General features: G+C 62.0%; 1 protein-coding gene across 3 annotated transcripts in view; it reads right to left on the bottom strand.

Moving 5' to 3' along the window:
- Positions 1 to 1,129: 1,129 nt before the first annotated feature.
- The window catches only part of OSGIN1 (oxidative stress induced growth inhibitor 1), a 30,858-nt gene continuing 10,153 nt past the window's right edge, over positions 1,130 to 21,834 (bottom strand). The window contains exons 2-7 of one of the 3 annotated variants that reach the window (XM_032323178.1): positions 13,577 to 13,678; positions 7,577 to 7,681; positions 6,037 to 6,173; positions 5,121 to 5,312; positions 4,800 to 4,891; positions 1,130 to 2,413 (exon numbers count right to left, since the gene is read on the bottom strand). In XM_032323178.1, coding sequence (XP_032179069.1) covers positions 1,465 to 2,413; positions 4,800 to 4,891; positions 5,121 to 5,312; positions 6,037 to 6,173; positions 7,577 to 7,643 — 1,437 coding nt within the window. In that variant the 5' untranslated portion in view covers positions 7,644 to 7,681; positions 13,577 to 13,678 and the 3' untranslated portion in view covers positions 1,130 to 1,464. Of the gene's footprint in view, positions 2,414 to 4,799; positions 4,892 to 5,120; positions 5,313 to 6,036; positions 6,174 to 7,576; positions 7,682 to 10,227; positions 10,386 to 11,219; positions 11,364 to 13,576; positions 13,679 to 21,834 lie in introns of those variants that run through there. The other 2 variants (XM_032323180.1, XM_032323179.1) reach the window with 2 other exon arrangements.

Below are 21,834 nucleotides of genomic sequence, written 5' to 3'. Positions count from 1 at the left end.
CGCGCCCGCCGCCGCCGCCGCCCGGAAGCCCGCCGACCCCCGCCCGGCCCGCGGCCCGCCCCCGCGCGACCCCTCCCCGCTGCCGCCGCCGCCGCCGCCCGCGCCGCCCCGCCCTCCCTCCCTCTGCCCCGCGGCCGCGGCCACCGCGGGGACGGGCCGGCGCCGGGGGACCGGGGAAGGGGGGGGCGCTCCGCCTGGACCCCGAGCCACGTGCCTCGTGTCCACCGCTCCCCCCCACCCCGCCCCCGGCAGCCGGGCGCGGCGGCGGGGGGCGAACCGCGGGGGCGCGGTGCTGGGGGCTGGACCCCAGCCTGGCCACCGCAGGGGCTGCCCAGGAGGCGTGGGGTCGGTGGGCGTCCGGCCGCGCAGCCGGGGGCTCCCTGGAGGCCGCCCCCCGAAAGTCTCCCGCTGCCCCCCTCCCGAAGGTCCCCCCCACCCCACCCGTGGCGCCGACGCAAGGGCCGGAGCGCAGGTGTCCGGCGAGCCCGGAGCGCCCTCTGCTGGCTGCAGCTCCGGGGACCCGTGCCCACGCGCTGGGCCTCCCCCACCACAACTGGGGGCCACGGGCCCCCTCAAACCTCCCCCACCAGCGCCCAGACTGGTGGCCCAGAACACCCTCTTCCCCTCGCGCCCTATCCACCCATCGTCCATCTGTCCGAAGGACGCGTTAAGGCCCGTGCTAGGCCATGGGCTGCACTAATGGGACTGGGGTGGGGGTGGGGGAGTCCTTGGCCTCCTGGCACCTAGATCCAAGCGGGCAGAGGAGGATACTGGAGTGATGGCACAGATACACGAGCCATTAATGCCATGGACCTTGGGCCCCGAACAGGGGGTTGCCCTTGGGGGAATGGAGGGGCTCCTGGCAGAGGAGCCTGCACTAAGTGGTCCTTAAGTTGAGAGAGTGGAAGGAGGGGGCAGGGCTAGGCTGGAGGGGTGGGCAGGGGCCGTGGAAACACTCTCCCCCCCCCCACCGTCCCCTCGTTCCTAACACAGCTGTGCCCTGACTTAGGGCACAGTCCCTTGCCACATAGCTCCCCAGCCCAAGGCTCTCCCACATGGCCCTGTGCTCCCCTCCCCCACCCAGGGGGCACCCAGCCCCCTCCCCATGCACAGAATCCGCAGACACAGCAGTGGAGGCAGGTACTGGGTTTAATTGGGACCCGATTCTGGAAGGAGTAGGGCCTGGAGTCCTCTTGGCTCAGTGCTCAGCTGCCCTACCAGCAGCTTTCTCCCCAAATCACAGCCTACCCTGGCCTGCGGCCTCTGTTCCCACTCTGGGCACTAGTCCCAGTCCAGGCAGCCTGGGTTCCCTGCTCGTCTTCATCCGAGAGGCTGCTGCCTGGGCTCAGGGCCCCTCCCGTCTCCTGCCAGGAGAGGCCCCCGTCCCTCGCTGGGGTGTCCAGCGGGGCTGTAGGAACCTCCCTTCCTCGTTAGGGTCTGGGTACAACCAGGCCAGGCCAGGCGCTAGGGTGGCTTCCTGGCCTCCTTCCTCAGCAGAGAATTGGCCACGGCCAGGGCCCCACCCTGCACGAAACGCACAAAATTGTCCCCTGCCAGCGGCCCCACAGCATACAGGCCCTCCTGGTGGGTGCTCTGGTACGTGAAAGGGTCCACATCGATGGGGTTCCTTTTGGCGCTCAGGGGCTGGTCAGGGTCCACGGCCAGGTTCGCGCCCGCCGCGGGGAGGAAGGAGAGGTCAGGGTGGGAGCCGATGAGCACCAGCACCAGGGCGACTCCGAAGACCTTCTGGAGCCCCCCCGGGTCCTGCAGCACGGCCTGGCGGTCCTCCTTGAGGAGCACAAGCCGGTGCTCCGGGAGGCTGCGGTAGCCCTCGTAGGGGCCGGGCGACAGGACGGACCGCTCCCGCAGCATCTGGTACACCTTGTGGTACTCGGGGTACAGCATCTTGGGCAGCTGGTTGAAGACCAGGCCGGGGTCGTCCACGGCCCGGCGGAAGGCGTGGATCACGGGGATGTTGTAGTGGCGGGCGTACAGGACCGCGTCAGCGGCCGACAGCCCTGCGCCCACTATGAGGACGGGGTCCGAGCCTGGGCTCACTGTGCCCGCCCGCGTGGCTGCTTCCAGGGCCGAGAGCTCGTAGTGGACAAAGGGCAGGTCCTCCCCAGGGATGCCCAGCCGGGCCGGGCTGTCCGACGAGCCTGTGGCCAGCACCACGTTGCGGGCGCACAGGGAGAAAGGCTGCCGGCTCTGGTCCTCGGTGGTCAGGAAGCCGCTCACCTGGAAGAGGGGGCCGGGCTCCCGGAGCCCGGAGCTGCTGGACTCCGGCGTCCCCCACTCCACGGCTGTGACTACGGCACCGGACACAAAGTTGTGGCCCAGGCCCTTCTTGGTCACATAGTCCCTGTAATAGTGAGCGATGTCCCCGGCTGTGGCCCGGCTGTTGCGAAGACCTCTGGGAGGGAGAATGGGGGAGGGAGGGTGTCAGAGAGCTGACGGGGGTGCGGGAGCCGTCAGCTACGACAGGGCGACCAGGCCGGCGGTGGGCCCCGGAGCTGGACGGTGGCTCTGCCTCCCCTGCCGTGGGACTCGGTTTACCCCCTCGGAGCCTCCAGCTCCTCGTGTGTAAAACGGAGCCCGTTCGGGTACCTCATCAGGGTGGGGCGGGGGGAGAGTGTGGCCTCCAGAACTGGGTGGCCTGGGTTCAAATCCCGACTTGGCTGCCGGTGAGCTGTGTGCCTGACACGATCCAGCCTCAGTTTCCTTATTTGTGCAGCGGGGATGACGGCGGCGATGAACTACTTCCTGGGGCGGTGGAGAGGGTCGGACGGTGTGGTGAACAGGGACCTCAGGACAGAACCTGCCCGGAGGTGAGCGGCAGGGGACAGTCCCCCTTCTCCCAGGGCTGAACACTGAGCTACGGAAAGCTGCGAGGATCCTGTTCCTGTCGAGTCCAGGAAGCGGGCTCGGGGAGTTAGAGGTGATGGAGTGGCGGCCGCAGGCGGGAGGAAGGGGGCTGTGCTGGGGCCGGGGGCGAGGGGGCTCCTGGGGCTGGGGGCGTCTGGCTCTTGGTTCTGGGCAGCTGCCGCGCAGGTGCGAGCTCCTGCAGACATTCTCCCCGCCTGCTGGAGTGGGGCACGCTTCCTGGACTTCACCCAACACATTCATTTAAAAGCAGCCCCTGCAAAGCCCTTGGCAGAGTCCCCCCAACGCCCCGCAAGGGCAGAGGCTGTTTTATCGCCAGTGTTGTTCCTCTTGCTTTCGCTCTCAGTGCCTCCCCTGCCCGGGCCAGTGTCACTGGAGCTAAAGGCTTGGGCGCCATCCCAGCTCCGACGACTGCCTGTGTGTCCGCAGGTGGGTTACGTTCTCCAGCTGCGGACACGTTGCTCAGGAGGAACTCGCTAAAGGACAGTCCTATGAGGGGCGCCTGGGGGGCGCAGCTGGTTGAGGGTCTGACTCTTTGTTTTGGCTCAGGTCCTGCTCTAGATGGTGAGATCAAGCCTCACGTCGGACTCTGCACTCTGCGCGGAGTCTGCTTGTCCCCTTGTTCCTCTGCCTCTGCTCCTTCCCCTCCCCCCCCCCACCCAAAACAAAATAATGGAGGATCCTAGGTGACACCCACCAGGTCCCGTGCCAGGGCCAGCTCACACAGCATCCCCCAGGGCCCTGAGCTCCGCTGCTCGCCCGTCTGCTTCTGACGCTGGAACTCTGGGGTCTGGGTCTGTGGGTCTGTCACTTCCCATTCTCTGAGTAAAAACTGTTCCGGAGAAGGGTCCTAAGATGCTACAGGCTGTTCTTTCTAAGAAGGGCAGGTCAGAAAGGAGGAAAGCCCCAGGACTGGGCGGGGCTTGAGAGCCCCGGAGGGCAGGGGGCGTGGCCCTTGTGGGCGTGGCCCTGCCCCTAGGAAGAGCCAGGTGAGATCGCTGCATGGGGAGTATTAAGCAGTCGCGTAAAAGGAGGAGGGCAAACACAGCCTTCACCACCTGACATCCTATGCCATATCCTGTCCTTAAAAGCAGAATGTAAAAGGGTATGTCTAGAGTTAAAGTTGAAGTCCTGTCTCTCTGGAGATCTTTGTACCAGATCGGCAGGAACACAGACTCTTTCTGAAACCGAGTTGCGGCGTGGGGACAACAGGCTCCTGTCATGGCCCTTGGGGGTCGGAGGGAACAGGGCGTCACACAAGGTGGGCCAGCACCCAAGTGGCGATCCCCTGTTTGCCAACCCCCACCCCCCGGAGCACTGGGCATGTGGTGCCTCGATTCCCGGGATGAGCAGGGCTGGAATTCATCTGCTCAGTGACTGAGCTGTTCCCCCAGGACGGTCCGACCGGTGGGAGTCGTGGGGTCATGATGGAGCCGGAAACAGGACGGGGGAAGCACCCCCGAATGGAAGAGCAGTGGAGAGGCATCGGGTTGGGCTGAGCTGTCTTTCTTGTCTGTGTGTGGTCAGGTTTCTCTTACAAGAGCATTTCAAAAAAGAAGTGCATCCTACTCGCTGACCTTGAAGTAAAGAAATTACTGCAGACCAGGCTTGAGTGGTGGGAAGGGCAGCTGTCATGTCAGCATCTCTTAGAGGCTGAGATGCTCCCAGGGGCCATGTCGGGGCGGGGGCGGTTTGTCTATCAGGCAGCGGGAGCACTGGCAGGGGTCTGGGGGTGAGCCCAGCCCCCTGTGGTCCTGGGCAAGTCTTTCCCCATCCGAACCTCAGTTTCCCGTCCTGAAGTAAGAGGAGGGGCAGGCTAGCGGAAACACAGAGCCCTTATACCTCTGGCTCCTGGGCTGGACGGCCGGTGGAGGCCCGGTCCCCCGCCCTCCCCGGGATCTCCCGAGCCGCCGCACCTTCTCCTCCTGTGCATCCACTCCTTCACCGGCAGGTCCGGGAGCCCCATCCACTGGCCTTGGCTAAGCGTCACCATGGAGCCTTCAATGGACTGTGTGCGAAAGGAGTTCTTTGGCCCAGGCCTCTCCGAGCCCCCAGGCCGGTAGGGAGGGCGGGCAGGGAGGGCTTCGCTGGGGTGGGCGCAGGAGGGCCCGGAGAGCAGGAAGCGAGCGAAGGAGAGGCCGGGAAGGGGAGAGCCCGAACTTTCGGGAGGGAGCCTCTCCAAGACCTCGGGCAGATTCCGCCCAAAGCCCTTCTCCCCTCTCCCAGCTCCCACTCACATGCCAGGCTCCCCCGGGCAGGTTCCGGCCGAGGACCACATGGGGGATGGCTCGCTCCTTCTGGTGCTTCCAGGTGAGAACGGACTCCATGTTTCCCCCAAAGTCTGTGTCTGGGCGCAGGAGGGCATCAAAGAGCAGGGCCACAGGGCTTTGGCTCCGGCCTTCGAGGCCTTCAGACAGGTAATCCAGGTCCTGGAGGGGGTGCATAGGTCAGAGCGGCACTGGAGAAAGGCTGCCCAGTCCTGCATTCCCACCCTCGTATCACGGAAGTCACACAGGCTTGGAAAATGCTGTGTCACAGAAGGAGATAATGCGCATCAACGCGGTAAAGGCTCTGACAAGTCCTGCAGCTTTACTGCAGCATCTACCTGTTTAGTTTTGCCAAACCCAGTATCTCTCAGACTTCCTGGAGTAGGAATATTTTCTCTGAGGAACTAATGTCCTGTAGAAGGCATTCTGAGAAATGCTGATCTAGACCCAGTTATTTCCTCATCAGCCAGCTTTGGAGGGGGAGGGAGCCAGGAGGATGGCTGATGTCGGAAGTGGGGGGAGGGCGGGCAATGAGCAGCCTTCCGGAAGGCAAGGGGCATGGGTGAAAGTCTGGTGTGCCCTCTTGGGCAGGAGCCAGTGAGCCAAATGATTCAGGCAGGACTTCTCAACTTCGGTACTGCTGATGTTTGGGGCAGCTTGTGCTTTGGTGGGGGCGGGGGGGGGGGGCGCTGTCCTGTGTACTGTAGGGAGTTAAATGGCCTCCCTGGCCATGACCCTGGGAGCCAGGAGTGCCATTGCTTCAGTTGTGACAACTGATGTCATGACTGACTGCGGCCCCTCATGTGACTAACACATGCATATTTCTATTTTTGCCCCAGTTCCCTGGGAGGGGGGCGCGGGGATATCCCCCAGAGCTCTGACCCACCTGGTCCAGGATGGAGACCCCCGGGGCCTCGGTGAGCTTCCTCTGCAGGAGTGGGTGTGGGTGCTCGGCGTCTGGTTTCACATAGGGGGTGTAGCCCGACAGCAGGTAGGACAGACAGATGCCCGAGGGACCATTGCCTGAGGAGGGAGGGTGGGGGCAGAGGGCAGGGCTTTTAAGGGCAGCAGACCACCGGCTTGGAGGGCTTTGCTCTTGACCTGTCTGGTTCATGGATTTGCTCTTGATTCATAAACATAATACAGTGAGTCCTGGGGTGCCTGGGTGGCTCAGTAGCTTAAAGCCTCTGCCTTCAGCTCGGGTCATGATCTCAGGGTCCTGGGATGGAACCCCGCATCGGGCTCTCTGCTCCTCGCAGAGCCTGCTTCCTCCTCTCTCTCTGCCTGCCTCTCTGCCTACTTGTCGTCTCTGTCTGTCAAATAAATAAATAAAATCTTTTAAAAAAAACAGTGAGTCCTTAGCATGGGCCAGGCGCTGTGCGTACCAACAGTCACAAAGTAAGGGACCATTGCCGAGGGCCTCCTGGGTGCTCCTTTAACAACAGGGCGATGCAGGTGACAACCACGGACGTTTACAGAGTGCCTACTAGGTGTCGAGGGATCTTAAGAATGAAACAGTAAGGCGTGACAGATGCTGCTGTCGGACCAGGCCCTGCGCGAAGCCCTGATGTGCGACAGCCCCGCGTGTCCCCCAGTAACATTTAGCAAGGTGCTGGCTATCCTTTTTCCCCTGTCACACTGGAGGAAGCTGGGGCTCAGAGAGTTTAAGTAACTTGCTTGTGGTCACACAGTAACACGACAGATTCTAAGATCACTAAGAACTCGTCCTGTCCTCCCAAAGCTGTGTGGCTGGTCAGACAGGATAGATTCCTGTGCTCTGGGCGGGGGTGGGTGGGGCGAGCTGGGCAGGGAGCCTAAGGAGGGATACAGCGCCCCCCCAGGGCTTCTAGTCCCCAAGCCTGGATGAGTCACACTGCTCCTGTGTGGCGCTTCTTGGGCATTTACCCTTGTGACACTGCTTCTCTCCTTATCTGCCCCCACCTTATCTTGTGCTGTGCAGACTATCACCCATAGGCGCCGTGCCCTTAGGACAAACCATACGCGGTCACCGATGTTCAGCTGTTTCTGATTTACAGGAATGGCCTTTGAATCGGGAAGGGCCGTCTGTCCCCATTTTGCGGGCTGGAGGACAGGAACCGTGTGCTTCGGCCGCGTCTGCCTCACGTGGCCCCGAGCACCGTGCTGGGTACAAGGGAAACACAGTAGCCCTTGCAGGCTTAGGGCCGGGCCCCCTCGCCCTTGCTGGCCAGCCTCAGTGAACAGTTCTGCTCCGGCTTCAGGGTTCTTGGAGGGGTCACGGGGAATGACATTTTGTAAATTGCTAGGCCTAGCACCAGGCACGTCCTGAATGCTCAACGGCCAAATTTAAAGACAACTTTTGTAAATAGATGCCTGCCCTGGGCCTGCCCGGTTCCCGACCCTCACCCCAGGGGTTCAGCGCAGCCCGTGCTCCCGGATGCACTCACCGATGACGACGACCGTGAGGGGGTTGGAGCCGCCGCTGCCGAGGGCGTGGTTTCTCCAGCTGCTCATGGCTGTGGCTGGTGGGGGGCTTGCAGCTGGCGGCTGACCTGGGGGCAAGCAGGGAGGAAAGGCTACTCCGTGAGCCTGGGGTGTCATGCCCTCCCTTCCCGGCTACGGGGTGTTGTCCTGTGGCCCTCAGGGTCAAGTCCAAGGTCCTCGCTGAGTCCTATCGGGATGCCACTCCCCTGTTCCTTCTCTCCTTCCCACACCGGTCCCAGTCCGAACAAACCACCTCCCCTCCCACCCCACCAGGCAGGGTCCCCTCCTCCGGCCCAGTGACCTCCAGGTCTGAGCCTCCCCCCCGCCCCATTTCACCAGCAGACAGTAACAACACCCCCAGCTTATGGGCCATCTTCTGTAAGCCCTCCCCTGCCCTGCGGCAAGCCCTGCCCAGCACTTCTGTGCCCCCTACAATCCCCACCCCACAATCCAGGTCTCCGGTGCAGCCAGTGGCCTTTGGAGCCATTGCCCAGCCAGATGCTTCCTAGCTGGTGACCACCGACCCATTCCTGGACCTCTCTGGGTCTGATTCCTCATCTTAGAAAATGGGAATAATAATAGTTTCTACGCTGTTGGGTTGTTGAGGGGACACAGGGAGGTGATTTCCGTGAAGCATTGGCTGGAGCCCACTGCCAGCTCCAGCGGCTCAGGAGGAACAGGTGGCGTTGAAGCTTGGCAAGCCGGAGTCACTTGGGTTGGGGAAAGATGCCTGTAAACTTGCCGGTTTCTGGAACACCTACGCCCCCTGCTGGCCACAGGCCTGCAGCGCATCACCTGTAGGGACCTAAACCCAGTTCCTGGGGTGCAGGTACCAGAGGGAGGGAAGGTCCAGACCCACCTGCTCCACCTCCCCCAGACCCAGCTAAGGGGGTCTCCGACCTCCCCCGCTGCCACACGCTGCTGTCCTGGAGGCCACAAGACAACGGAGCGTTGAGGAGTGTGTGGCCTTTAGCATGGGCCTAGCTACTCCCCACGCAGCCGCACTCAAGAAGCCTTTGGTTACGACCCCAGGTCACAGATGTGTCACCCAGAGCCCAGAAAGGGAGCACAGTCGCTCAGTGTCACAAAGTTAGCTTTGAAACCAGTGCCGAGGCTTTCCCTGTGTGTGCCCCATGCATGCCACTGGCCTGCCCCAGTGAGGCCCGGGGCTCACATGCACGCGTACAAGAGTGAGTGGGCTGGCACGTGCCCCCCCCACCCCTGAGCAGCCAGGGATGGGGGCCCAGGGTCACTGCCCGCAGAAGTCTTCTGGACAAGGCAGAAATCTGGATTTTGATGTGCATTCTCAGATTTGGAAAAGTGGGCAACCAATTCACACTTGGAAGAAAAAACCTTGACTGGTGACCGAACGTGACGGAGGCCAGAATACGAGCTCCGCACGTGCAGAGGAACATAAACACCAGCGTCCACCCGGAGCAGACGGAAAGGAAGAGCCCCTCCCCCGCAACGGGCCAGTGAGAAGAGCCGGTGTCGCTCCCCCGGGGATGACAACAGACCTTTTCCCGCACTTTAGTGAATGGCTTGCACCTAAGTGATGGCACTGGGTCTGATGACCCTGAGAGGGGAGCCGTGTCCCCTCGGCCGGCGGGTGAGGAAAGGGGGGCTCAGCGGTGAAGGACCCACGGCAGGAAGTGTCCCGTCACGTGGCACGTCAAGGACGCCTCATCCTGGGAACAGTCCCCCTGCCGCTGGTCCCCGGGGCCCCAGGGGATGAAAGACATCAGGGACTGCGCGGCCTTCTCCACACGGGGTTCCCTGCAGGCGCCGAGCTGTCTGCCCGGGGAGAGGGTCTGGGGGGGCGCCCCCCACCATTACCACCACCTCCAACACAAATGGCTGACGTTCGTGCACGTCTGTGACGAGCTGGCTAGGTGCCAAGCATGTTCTAACCACTTTATACACGTTAACTCATTTCATCCTTAACTGTGCGCCCTTCCACTCACTCCTGTATTACAGACAGAGCGGCTGAGGTCATGGAGCCGGGCTCCAGAGTGCAGAGTGACAGGGTGACAGCTTCTGCCAGAGGCCGTGGGGAGCAGGACGCCAGTTCCCCAGCACACTCTCCTAGAACCTCCAAACAGCCCCAGGTCCCCACCCCCATCTCTCCTGTCTCCAGGAATAACAGTAATGGAGACCCATGCGATGCCCTTGCTGAGAGCTCCGTATGCCTTACAGCTTTTAATTCTCATGGCAACCCACTTCACTGATGTGAAGACTGAGGCTCAAGGTGGTGAAGCCATGCCCCCGAGGTCATAGAGCCAGTGGGTGACAGATCTCGAGTTTGACCCCCGGGTTTGTGGACTCCCCATGGCCCCCCAGAATGAGCACGCCCATGCTGGGCCATGCCTTTCACCCCTCTTGTCCCTTTGACCTTCCCCTCCCCCATCCACAGGGGCAAGAGGCACTCCTAGGAGCCCTTGGTTCGCCTCTTATCCTGCTTCCGGGAAGGTGGAAGGACCCATTTCCCATCAGAGCTTTTGGGCTCTAAGTTCAGTGCTCCCTTCCAGAAGCCTCCAGATGCCACATACATGAGGTCACCACCCCGAGGTCACTTCCTGTGCAGCGTCCCTGAGCAGCTGAGAACTCTTATTACCTTGGAAGACCGCACAGGCTGCCAAGGGACAGCAGACGATCTGAAACTAATGTGTTTTAGTTTTGTGGCGCTGGAACGGCCAACTTCCAATGTTCACTTTTTGTTCGAGTCCCTCCTGAAGACAGCTCCTGCCAACTGCGAACAGCTCCCGGGAGAGTCTGTCATTCACAGAAGCAAATAAGCAAAGAAAAAATGGGAACATCGGCCGCCTTCAACGAGGGATGTTTCCTTGAAGTCTGCAGCACCAGCGTTTCTAGTGTTCCTCGGGCTAAAACTGCTCTGAGCCTCTGGGACACCTGCACGGCCGCATTTACTGGGCACTGCTGGTGGCCCTTTGCTCACTTGACTGTGGATCTCCCCCACGCCCAGCCCACCCAGAGGGCGTTCTTAACCCTGGGGCGGGAGGGAGAGACCAGGGTCAGGACGGAGGCGGCTTCTTGCCCAGGAACGTCCCAGGCGCTGCCAACGAGTTCAAGTCCTGCCCGCCGCCGACCGTCGGAAGGTGGGCAAGGTCCCCCGGAGGAAAAGACCGTGGGAACAGTGCCACCAAGAAAGGGACGTGAGGCTGAAACAGGGCGAGGGTGAGGAGGGTCCGTGGACGCGAGCGCTACCTGCCCGCAGCCCCGGGGCCCAGCGGGGTGCGCCCCTCCCTCCCGAGCCTCCCCCACCTGGAGCAGCCCCCGCCCCGTGCTCTGCACCCCAAGCCTGCCAGGCGCCAAGTGCCCGGGACGCAGGGTGCGGAGACAAGAGGCGCTCCGGGCCCGGCGGCAGGACCCAGTGCCCGGGCGGCGGGCAGCGTGCGGGGGCGGCCACACCTCCCTTCCCTGCGGCGAGCGGCGTCACGTGGGCGGGGGCGGCGGCGGCCGAGGGGGCCGGGCACCTGGGCACGGCGGCGGCGGAGCGCGCGGCGGAAGAGCGTCCGGCCCGGCCCGCGGGGGCTCCCCCGCCCCCCGCTTCTCCCCCACCGCGCCCGCCCTGCTCAGGCCACTCACCTGACCCGCGCGGGGCGCGCGGGGGGCGCGGGGGGCGCGGCGAGCCTGGCCTGGCGCGCGCCGGGAGGGCCGGCTCTCGGGGCCACCGCGGAGCAAGTGGCCGTCTCCCCGAGGGGACCGAGGAGGCTGTGCGAGGCGGGGAGGCCGGGGTATTTCACGGCCCCGGAGGAGGCGGGCGGGGGCGGGGCCAGGAAAACCACTTTCATAAGCGTGAGTCAGCAGGGGCCCCTGGATGAATGAACTTGCACCAGACCCACGGGCGGCCTTAAAGGGGCCCCGCCGCGGGGGGTGGGGGTGTCAGGCGCCCCCCTCCCCGGGCGCGGGGGCTCCGTCAGTAAATAGAGGACCCAGAGGCCCCCGATCCGGCCAACACGGCCTTTTCTCCTAGGCAGGTGGCCCTTGAAGTGCAGAAGGACACCCTCGGGGCACTTGGTGCCGCCCCCTTCTCCACTGGGACTCGCCCCACCCCGTATAAAGCCCTCGGGCATCAGCCTGCCCAGAGAGTCTGGCTCTGAACTTCCTGGGCAAGCTGCCTCAGTTTTCTCATCTGAAAAATGGGGCCAGGGAACAGGCTGTCCCTCCTGAGGGGTGTGGCAGTTAGCGGATGCCATTCTTGGCTCCCACGCCTAAACCATGAAGCCGGCCCCCTGAGTCGGTCCCCCAGTTATTTTCTCTGCACACTTGCTGATCCTTCCTTATTATTTCATTGTCTCTCCCCAGACCAGGTTGTGGGTTCTGCGTGGGCAGGAAGTGTTTCCGTGTCCGCTTCATCCCGAATCTGGAGTGGTGCTCCGGGAGGAGGCAGGGAGGAGGGGTAGAGTTGGAGCCCTGTCTGGCCTGTAGACCTCAGTTCACATCAGCCGCGATTTTCCTCACTGATGTGACTGGTAACCAGGCCGTCCTTTCCTGTCTGGGGACTTCCCCGTAGTTGGGGGGCCTGTGGGAGGCCAGGGAGGCGCTCACCTTGCACGCAAAGGTTGAAGGGGGCACCCAAAACACTCAGTGATGAAGAAGACGGTGTTTTCCGTGCAACGTTTTTTTGAAAATCAAAATTAGGGGCGCCTGCCTGGATCAGTCGGAGTGTGTGACTCTTGATCGCGGGTTGTGAGTTTGAGTCCCATGGTGGGTGTAAAGATCACGTAATAAACAAACAAACAAACTTCTAAAAAGTCAACAGTAGTGCAAGAAGTGGAGGATGAAGCCGTTATTAAAATGTCAGGACTCAATGGGGCCCGTAACGGTGCCGTGCTGAACCATCCTGGAGCCTGACGCTTAAATACTGAAACTGTCTTTACTCGAAACTTTGCTATTTTCTTCATCCTGCATTTTTGGCACTACTCTCGATTTTTAAAAATATCATGGGAACGCAACACTGTGAGTCTCGATCGATTATGGAACGCTTCGGTGCCCCTTCTGGTTTGTGTGGTCCCCCTCCTGGGGCTGGTGGCCACAGGGATGGGGTTAGAATGCGCACACTGTAGACTATGCACAGGGAGGGACCGGGGGGGGGGGGGCATGGGGAGGGCAGGGACCAGATCGGACCGCGGGGCTCTTTTGGGGACAGGGTCTGACGTCCCACTAATGAAAGATACCTCTGAGGAGGCAGAGTCCTGCTGGGACAGACAGACAGAGACAGAGGTGAGCTGGGCTGGTGCAGGGAGGGGCTGAGGGAACCTAGAGATGGGGCGGGGCCCGCATAAAGAGCAGGGCCCAGACGGGAGACCCTGGGCTTAGGGAGATTAGGGGACGAGCCTGGGAAGGGGGCTGCACCAGGCCAGGCGTGAGGGAGCACTCCCTCCTGCCTCTGCTCTCCTCCGGCGGGGGGGCTCATGGGTGTCCGCCCTGAGCCCACGACCCCACTCTCAGAAGGGCCCTGTGCTGGGTGTCCTGCTCTGCTGTTCCCACTCTAAAATCCTTATTAATTGTTGCATGAGGAGGTCCCTTGTTTTCACGTTGCACGGGGGCCCACAAATCACGTGATGGGGGGCACCCTGCCTGTGGAGAGCTGGGTGAGAGGGGCTCCGGGCGGGGCTAGTTCTGGTAAGGCACTGCCCAGGGGAAAGTGGCCTTCCCCGTCCTTTTCTCCTGGGGTCCCGGGCAGCGGCGCCGTGTGGGGTCACGTGACACGGTCCATGGCATGTGGCAGGGGCAGCGGGAAGCCCAGAGTACAGCCCCCAGCTGGCTTCTAGCCCCTTGTAGGTACACGGTGTGACCTCAGCTGTGGCCTACCTCTCTGGGCTTCTGTTCCAACATTCCTGGACACTTGGGATGGGTACCCCCCGCGACCCCCGTCCCCCACCCACGCCAGGAGCCCAGGACAGTCCCAGCACGGGGAGGGCAGCTTCCCTCTGACCTACCTCTCGTCCGGGCTGTATCTTTCCCCGGCGGCCACCTGGCTGTATCCACTTCCCCATCCCAGGCTCTGGACTGCAACTTCCCAGTGTGTTTGGATGTGTAAACTGAGGCAGAGAGAGACAACCCCAAGTCAGAGACTCCCACCTGGAGTGTCTCAGCCCCTGTGGGGCAAGGCTGAGGCTCAGAGTCAGAGAGGAAGGCCTGGGAAGGAGGCAGGCCCCCAGGTTCCCCATCTCTGGCTCTGGCCCATCCTCCTCCCGACCTGCCCACCACCCCCGCTGGCCCTGACCCCTTTTCTGGATTTGGAAAATTTGCTGATACAGAGAATTGTGGGCGAGATGTGGACTTTCTTCCCTGTTGCCTGTTTTTTCTACCAGGAGATTGTGGGAAATAGAAAGTGTTGAGTGGCTTCCAAAAAGCTCGACCAAGACGAAGACCGATAATGTCACGGGGGACACAGGGATGATGGTTAGGGGGCCATGGAGAAGCAAAAAGCAAGGCAGGTAGACTTGGGGTGACTGGCTTTCTCGGACTCTGCTGGGCACCCTGATCCTTCCACACCTGCCTGCCCCCTTCTCCCCCACGAGTTTGGGTGGCCGGGACGCCTCTGGATCTAGAAGTTCTGAAACTAGGGTTGGAAGATGTAGCAAATAAAAATTACAGGCACACTGAGGTGACTGGGTGGTGCAGGTCATGATCCTGGGGTCCTGGGATCAAGCCCCACACTGGGCTACCTGCTGGGCAGAAAGCCTGCTTCTCCCTCTCCCACTTCCCCTGCTTCTGTTCCCTCTCTCATGGTCTCCCTCTGTCAAATAAATACATAAAATCTTTAAAATAAACAAATAAATAAAATTGCAGGCACACAGGCCACTGAAATTCAAATAAGAAAGAAGAGCCTAAATGTGTCCCATGCAATATTTAGGATATACTTACACTAAAAAAAAAATTTTTTTTCATGGTTTATCTGAAATTCAGTTATGTGAGCAGCCTGTAAACTGTAAAAGTAAAATACCATAGGTTTGGAGAGTTAGGATAAAAAAACAAAGGTAAAACATCTCATTAATAATGTTTATGTGGATTACGTGTCCAAGTGAAAATATTGTGGACATCTGGGGTTAAATAAGGTCTATTATTAAAATTAATTTCACCTGTTTCTTTTTTACGCCTTTAATGTGGCAACTGGAAAATTTACACATGTGGTTGTCGTTAGGCTTCTGCGGGACGTGGGCACCTGCTGCTTCTGCCAACAGTGATGTTCCTGGATTTGACAGCGAAAGCCCCGCCGTGTTCCAGGAACACTTTCGGTCCCTGGGAAACCACACCGGTTGGGCATCTGGACCATTCATTGCAAGAAGCTGGGCAGTGTGCCCTGGGAGAGGTGCTTCCCTTCTGGGCCTCAGTTTCCCCATCAGGGCACTGGACTTGCAAGGTGGTGACAGCTGTGGCAGGGGCCCAGCCCTAAGGAGGGGCTCAGACACAGCAGCCCCTACCCTACCTGCCAGGCCTCCCCCAAACTCCCTGCACGGGCTTGGGTGCTGGAGAACCAGAGGACGGAGAATAGAGTAGCGTCAGGGTGCTTCCCTGGGGTCCCAGAGATTAAAGGATCCCTCGTGCCCCCATACCAAAACCACCATTTCTCTCCCCCTGTGAAATCCTAGGATCATTCCCGGGGCTGCTTCCGGCCCATGCCTCCTCCCTCCTCCCTTGTGGCAGCTCCCGTAGCACTGCCACTTGCCAGACACCTCCAGGCTGTAGACAGAATGTTCTTGACACACCGCTGAGGCTCAGAAAGGCCAGTCTGGAGCCTGGGGTCACACAGCTCGAGCGACAGAACTGGGGCTTGAACTGGACACTTCCAGCGAAAAGGGAGACAGTGAACGAGCAAAGGAACAAAGCCTCCTTCCCGCCTGGAGCACAGAGGCATGCACAGCCTGCAGAACTCTCCAGAAGGGCCCGCCTACCACCACGGTCGTCCTCTGGTCTGGATGCATTTTGGGGACTGGTGCGTTTGATCTGTGCGCTAGTGCGGGGAGGACAGGCTGCCCGGGGCTGCTGTGCTCCCATTCTACAGGTGAGGAAGCTGACGCCCTGTTGAGCGTGGCCCCAAGTCACAGCCAGCGGTACAGTGGGACCGCGCCCAGAAGCCCTGGCTGGACGAGACCAGGCCCTTCCGGCACGTGACACCAGAGCTAATATTTGCCTTTGCCATTTACAAAGCCTTGTCACCACCTTATCTCATCAACTCCCCCCAGGCAGGGGGTGGGCAAATATTTTCAGTAACAAGTGGAGTTGACAGATGAAGAAACCGGGGGTGGGAGTGGGGGTGGGGGGGTGGGCACTTGTCCAAGGCCACTCTTCCCCATGAAGTGGCGGAGGGAACTTGGGCTTAAGACGGCGCTGGGACGGGTGTGAGCTGCTGGGGCCTGGCCCAGACTGGGTTCATGACCCCGGGAGTTGCTGCAGATCCCTGGGGAAATAAGGTCAGAACTGGAGGAGCCCCCCGCCCCCCCTCAACGGAGAGACCAGGAGGTCAGAAGCCACAGGCGGAGGCGGGGCGGGGGGGCGGGGTGGGCCCCAGAGGAGAGTCTGCACTGGGACTGGGGGCGAGTCTGGTGGGAGCTCAGCCGCATGCTGCAGCCGCATTCTCTGCTTTCGGATTCACCCGTCCCCTCCTTCAAAACTGGGGGAAAGTTCTGGCAGGAGAGCGCCTGCCCCGTGGTCAGGGTGGCTGGGGCTCCGGCCCAGGGGTCAGACCCACAGGGACTCTGACTCCCTCACCTCCAGCTGTGTGACTTGGGGCAAGTGTCTTAACCCCTCTGAGCTTCCCTTGCCTTGTGCGGAGACACAGACAGCCGAGCAGCCTTCTCATCCCTGGTGCTCACGGGAATCGCCTGGTGAGAGTTTCAAGCCACCCGGACACACAGGCCGCTGGCCCGGAGATTCCGACCCGGCTGGGCCTGGGTGCGGCTGGCCCCGGGGAGTTTCACCCACAGTTTGCCCGTGGGGAGTGGCTGGCTTCCTCTGTCCTTGGTGCGGCTGGCGGAGGAGCGGAATCCACACAGCCTGAACCCCTCTGGCCCGTGGAGGGACCCCCCCATGTGAGCGCCCCTCCCAGCCTGCGGCCTGACCTCTGTGAGCCACACTCCTTGTGTGGTTGTGGGAAGAATCATGAGGTCTGAAAAGGGGAAATACATCTTCCGAGGAGCCAAAACACCAGGACAGCAGGGGCTAGCTGGTGACCCCGGTGGGGGGGGGGGGTCTCACCGGAGCCGTAAAGCACCACTGACTCAACCGGACGAACCTCCATGTCACCTTGCTCATTTACCGTGACTCAGTTTCACCAACTTGATTCTATGCCACTGACTTTTGAACTCGGGAGGACTTGACATTTGCCCTTTGGCCTTGAGCCATACCATGAGATAGTCCAGTCCCAGTGCAACCCCCATGTGGGAACAGCTCTGCTCGACTGGGAGACCCCCTCCCCACTACCCCCAACGGCTCTGATATAACCAGCAGTGGCTGTGAGCGACCTCCGGGGCCGCTGCTGACCGCGCGTCAGCAAGGGGCGGTGAAGGCCCAGATGGAAAGACTCTGCAGCCAGAGCCGATGTGGAAGCCTTGGGAATGCCAGAAGCAGAAGCAGCGGCCCGGAAACTGGGGGGTGCCCCCTTGCCTCGTGGGACCTGGAGGCCGGAACCCAACCAGGCAGAGGATCAGGCAGAGAGAGGAAGTGAGGCCAATGGGACTTTCTGGGTTTTGTTCTGATGGACTGTGGGCATCTAGTGCCAGGCACACAGCGCTGGGTCCGACTGTGTGCTGTCCTGGACCCTGGAGCCAGAAGCACCCGAGGCACCCAGCCATCTGTTCTCCCTCTGGCCTCTGCGGCTGTTGCCCCTTGGTCCTGTGGAGCGGGGGCCTCACTGCGTTTGTTGCTTTTGGCTCGCACGCTGCTGAAAAATGTCATGTTTGCCACTGTTATCGGTTTTACCAGCCCTCGGGGCCTTGCCTTCTCGGGCAGGTGGGGTCAGGGCCCGGGCGATCTAACCTAGGGTCAGGTGCCTGGATCTTTCCCAGTGACGGGACAGGAGGGAAGAAGAGCCTTGAGAACGTTCTGCACGATTCTTCCCTGAACAGCAAACAGTGCTGCGCCCAGCATGGAAGTCCTAAGAAGTGGGCTTTGGGGCTCCAGGGTCAACACGGAGGCAGGATTCCAGAGCCCTGTCCTCGCCCACAGAGGCCCCACATGGCTGGAGGGTCTCTTCCAAGCTTACGAATGGCAAACGGGAGCCTACGCTCCCCTGCTGGACCACCTCCAGGGCTCCCCGTGGTCCCCAGGCCCACCTAGGCTTCAGCACAGGCAGGCCCCTGAAGCAGCTGGCCTGGAAAGGCCTCCTCCCAGGCCCCGAGGGAGCGTGCTCCCTGCTGTGCCCATCATGCCCTGCTTTGCCTTCCTCTGGTTCTGGGCAAAACTCTCTAGATCTGTCTCCATTCCTGGAGCTCAGACCAAGGTGGGGGGACTGGTGCTTGCATTTCCCCAGCCCTACTGTGTGCTGGCTGCCAACGTGCCCGCGGCGCCCCGTGGCGGTGAGCAAGGACGCAGAGGCGCCAAGAACGTTTTCCTCGTGCCGGGCACTGGCTGCGGCACCGGCTGCGGCACCGGCTGCGCGGAGAAGCCCGGGAGAGAGACAGGGAGGGAGGGGGTGGTCCAGCTCTGTCCTACCCCACGGGGCGCTTGGGGACCCGTCCAGCTGGGCACAGAGGGCTGGAATGTGGGGGCCAAGGCGTCTGGGCTGGGGTGTGAGTGTGGGTGCTGTTGGCAAAGAGAAGACGTCACAGTCTGGGGGTCAGAGGAGCTCCTGGGGAGAGAAAGGCGGCCAGGCCAGAGAGGGCCCCGTCCCCATGGCCTGCTCAGGTACATGCACCCCCACCACCTCGGGGGGATGCTGTCGGGCCAGAGGTGCCAGAGGACGCATCTTCACGGGGCCGGTGACATCCCCGCATTGGTTGTGACTCTGGAGCCCCCGGACCTCAGGCAGATCCCGTGAGGATCTTGCAAAGCAGCTTAGAGGCTTAGCGGCCTGCCTGGCTCTGGGCTGAGGTGATGGGGATGGGGAGGGAGGGACAAGGGGGGGGGCCGAGGGGGCTGGGACTGCCCGAAGACAGAAGGCCGAGACCCACGTGAGGACGAGAAGAGCCACCGCCCAGTCCATCCTAGCTGAACCCCGGCCGGGGCTCCGGGCGGCCACTCTCATCAGCCACAGTCCCAGACGGGGAGACTGAGGGGCAGCGAGGGGCTGAGCCTGGCGGCCGGTGTCCCCGGCGCCCAGTCCCTTCTCGGTGAGGGGGCTGCGGTTTCTGAGGACCCACCCAGAGTTGAGACCCAACGGAACCACAGCGGCTTCCGGCTGGGGGTCCTCGTCCCCGGCACGTTCTTCACCACCACCATTGCCAACACACTCGTCACCACCACGGGCGCGATCACGCCCCGCAGAGCCGCAGCTGCAGCCTGGACGGGGGGTGGGGGTGGGGTGGGCACCACAAAGATAAGATTGCTTCTTATCTGCACATTGGAGTGGGGGGGCGTCCAACAGTGGGACGCGGGCACTGGGACCAGCGCTGGGGGAGGATGGGGCTGGGACCTAGGTGCTTCCCTGAGGAGACAGGAGCCCCACCTTGCTCCGGGGCTGGGTACAGCAGGGCCCGACAGGCCCCAGGCCCCTTGGACCGATTTCTCCCCGCCATGCCGGGCAGCCCGCCACCGGACCGCCCCGCCGCCTGTCCTCTGTGGCGCTGGGCTGCTGCCAAAGGGCACCGTCAGGTCCGGGCGGGCGCTGGAGGCTCTGCATGTTTGCTGCGTGGCTGGAGGTGGAGGAGAGGCCCGGCTGTTCGGGCTTCGGGACGTTTGCCCAGATGTCGACTGCACAAGCGGGTGTGGTGGGGACGAGGGGACGGCAGGCGGCCTCACCTCCAGAGATCCTGCATCCAGCCCAAGCGGTGCTGCTCCAGCCGTGGAACGGGAGGCACAGAGGCGAAAAACGCCGTCGGGCCGGGCCGGGCTCCACTCCCCTCACAAGTCCGTGCAAGGGCAGGCCTGTCTACCTCTGGCTGTCAAGGACTGCAGACCTGAGTCCAGGCCCCCGTGGCCTTTCCTCTGGAAGCACCCCCGCGCCCCCCGCGGGCCTCCACCTTCCATTTCAGCAGGCTGCTCGTCACTGTGTCACCAGTCGGGAGGCAGGGACAGATCTGTGTCTGCCCGTGCCCTCCTCACTCTGAGATCTGGGGCCCTCTGAGGGCCTAGACGGTTCCTTCACCTGCACGGTCAGGCACAGAATCCTGGGAGCGAGGACTTCTGGGCTCAGAGGGTGCTGTCCCACGAGCCCAGCGCCCCCTCTCCAGGTGGACAAGCTCGGGGTAGTGAGGGGAAGTGGTCCCTCCAGGCTCACCCAGCGGGAACAGCCTCGGAGATCTGCCTAGTGCTGCCTCCCCCTCCGGATGCCTGTGGCCCCCGGGAGGGAGCCCGGACACCCCCGCCCTCCAGTGATGCACCCAGCAGGCATTTATCACCGGGCGCTGTGCTGAGAAGTGGGCATACAACGAGGGAGAAAGACCCCGATCTTCCTGTTCTCAAGGAGATGATTGCCGGGGGCGGGGGAGATAAGCGCTTAGGTGTGCTCTCACGAACTGACCTCTCTGGGGGTATCAGGAAAAGCTGCCCCAGGACAAGACAGCCAGGCCGGGAATGGAGTGGTGGGTAAGGATTGACCAGGGGAGAAGCCTTGTGGGTGAGGGCAGCAGCAGGTGCAAAGGCCCTGAGGTTGCAAGGAGATTTTTGAGAAACTGAGGTGTCTGAGTGAGGACGGCCGGGGCTGACAAAAGCCAGATCCTGTAGGGCTGGTGGCCATGGAAGGAGTTTGGTCCCCGCCCCCACCCTGAGAGCAAAAGGAAGACCCCCGAGGAGGGTGACAGGATCAGGCCTGCGGTGTGAAAAGGTGGTGGGGAGGCTGAGGGCAAGCCCGGGGCCGGGGCTATGGCAGCTGTCCCAGGAAAGCATCAAGGTTCTCGCCACTTCCTGTTCCCACAGGGGACCCGCCAGATTCCAGGATGGTGTGTGTGTGTGTGTATGTGTACACACGTGTGAGTGTGTGTGTGTTGTGGGGATGGGAGGGGGCAGAGAGGTCCACGTGCCAGCAGGTGGGGCTTGCTGTGGTGAGAAAGGTCAGAGGGGACGTGGGTATGGCCTCTCCTCCTTCCCAAAGGTCCAGACGAGTGGGGGTGCAGAATCCCATCATGCCCTCTGCCCCCCCGCAGCATCAGTATTTTCCATGTATGTAAACATGTACACACATAGGTTGTAACCTGCACACAGTGTCCCACACACCAAGGACTGCAGACATGCTTTCTACGTGACCACCAGCCGGGTCAGACAGGAGCCATGCCCAGCACCCCAAAAACCTCCATGGGGTCCTCTCCGTCAACCCCTTTCCTGACTTTTGTCCCTGCGCATCAGTGCTGTCTGCTCTCGGTCCTGACGTCAGCGGAATCTCACAGAATGTCCTCGCGTGTGTCTGGATCTTTCTCTCCACTCTGTGGCCCTGGGGTTCACTCGCATGGACATGCGGGCCAGCGGTTCCCTCTTTTTTATTACGGAGCCCAGTTCCACTGTCCGCAAACACCACAGCGGGCTTATCCACGCCCAGCTTTTTCCTGTGACGGTTCCCAGGCAAGCCTCGGTGGGGACATCTGCTTTCGTTTACTTGGGGTGAAGTCGGCCGGGTCATAGGGAGGGCGAGTGTGCAAGCTGATGAGAAACCACACATGGCTTTCCAGAGGCTGTGCCCACCTGTCCTGGGGGACTGGTGCCGCCCCCACGCTGGACCCCACCAGCCCCAACCCCCAGCGGCCCGTCAGTGCTTGGCAGGTGGCCTCTGCCCTAAGGGGAGAAAGGCCCTGCCCCCGCAGCCCTGCCGTCTCCCCAGCCGAGTCTCGGGCTCGCTCCCACCTCAGGCCTCACACTGCCGCCCGCCTGGAGGCTCACAGTTCCCCGACACGCGTCACTTCTGTCCTCCCAGACGAACTGTCCTTTCTGCCTGGAGCCCATGTCCCTCCACTGCCGTCCTGGGGACAGCCTCCTGGGCCTCTCAAATCTCCCTAGAGCATCTTGGTGACCCGCGGGCGTGCCCCAGGCCCCGGCCAGCATCTCTGGCCCCACGTTCTCCCGCCTCCTGTAAGCCACCTTGGCTCAGGCTCTCCTGACACCCCAA

The sequence above is a fragment of the Mustela erminea genome, chromosome 19, assembly GCF_009829155.1.
Source record: "Mustela erminea isolate mMusErm1 chromosome 19, mMusErm1.Pri, whole genome shotgun sequence".
NCBI lineage: Eukaryota > Metazoa > Chordata > Mammalia > Carnivora > Mustelidae > Mustela > Mustela erminea.
This window is presented reverse-complemented; position numbering and strand designations above follow the sequence as displayed.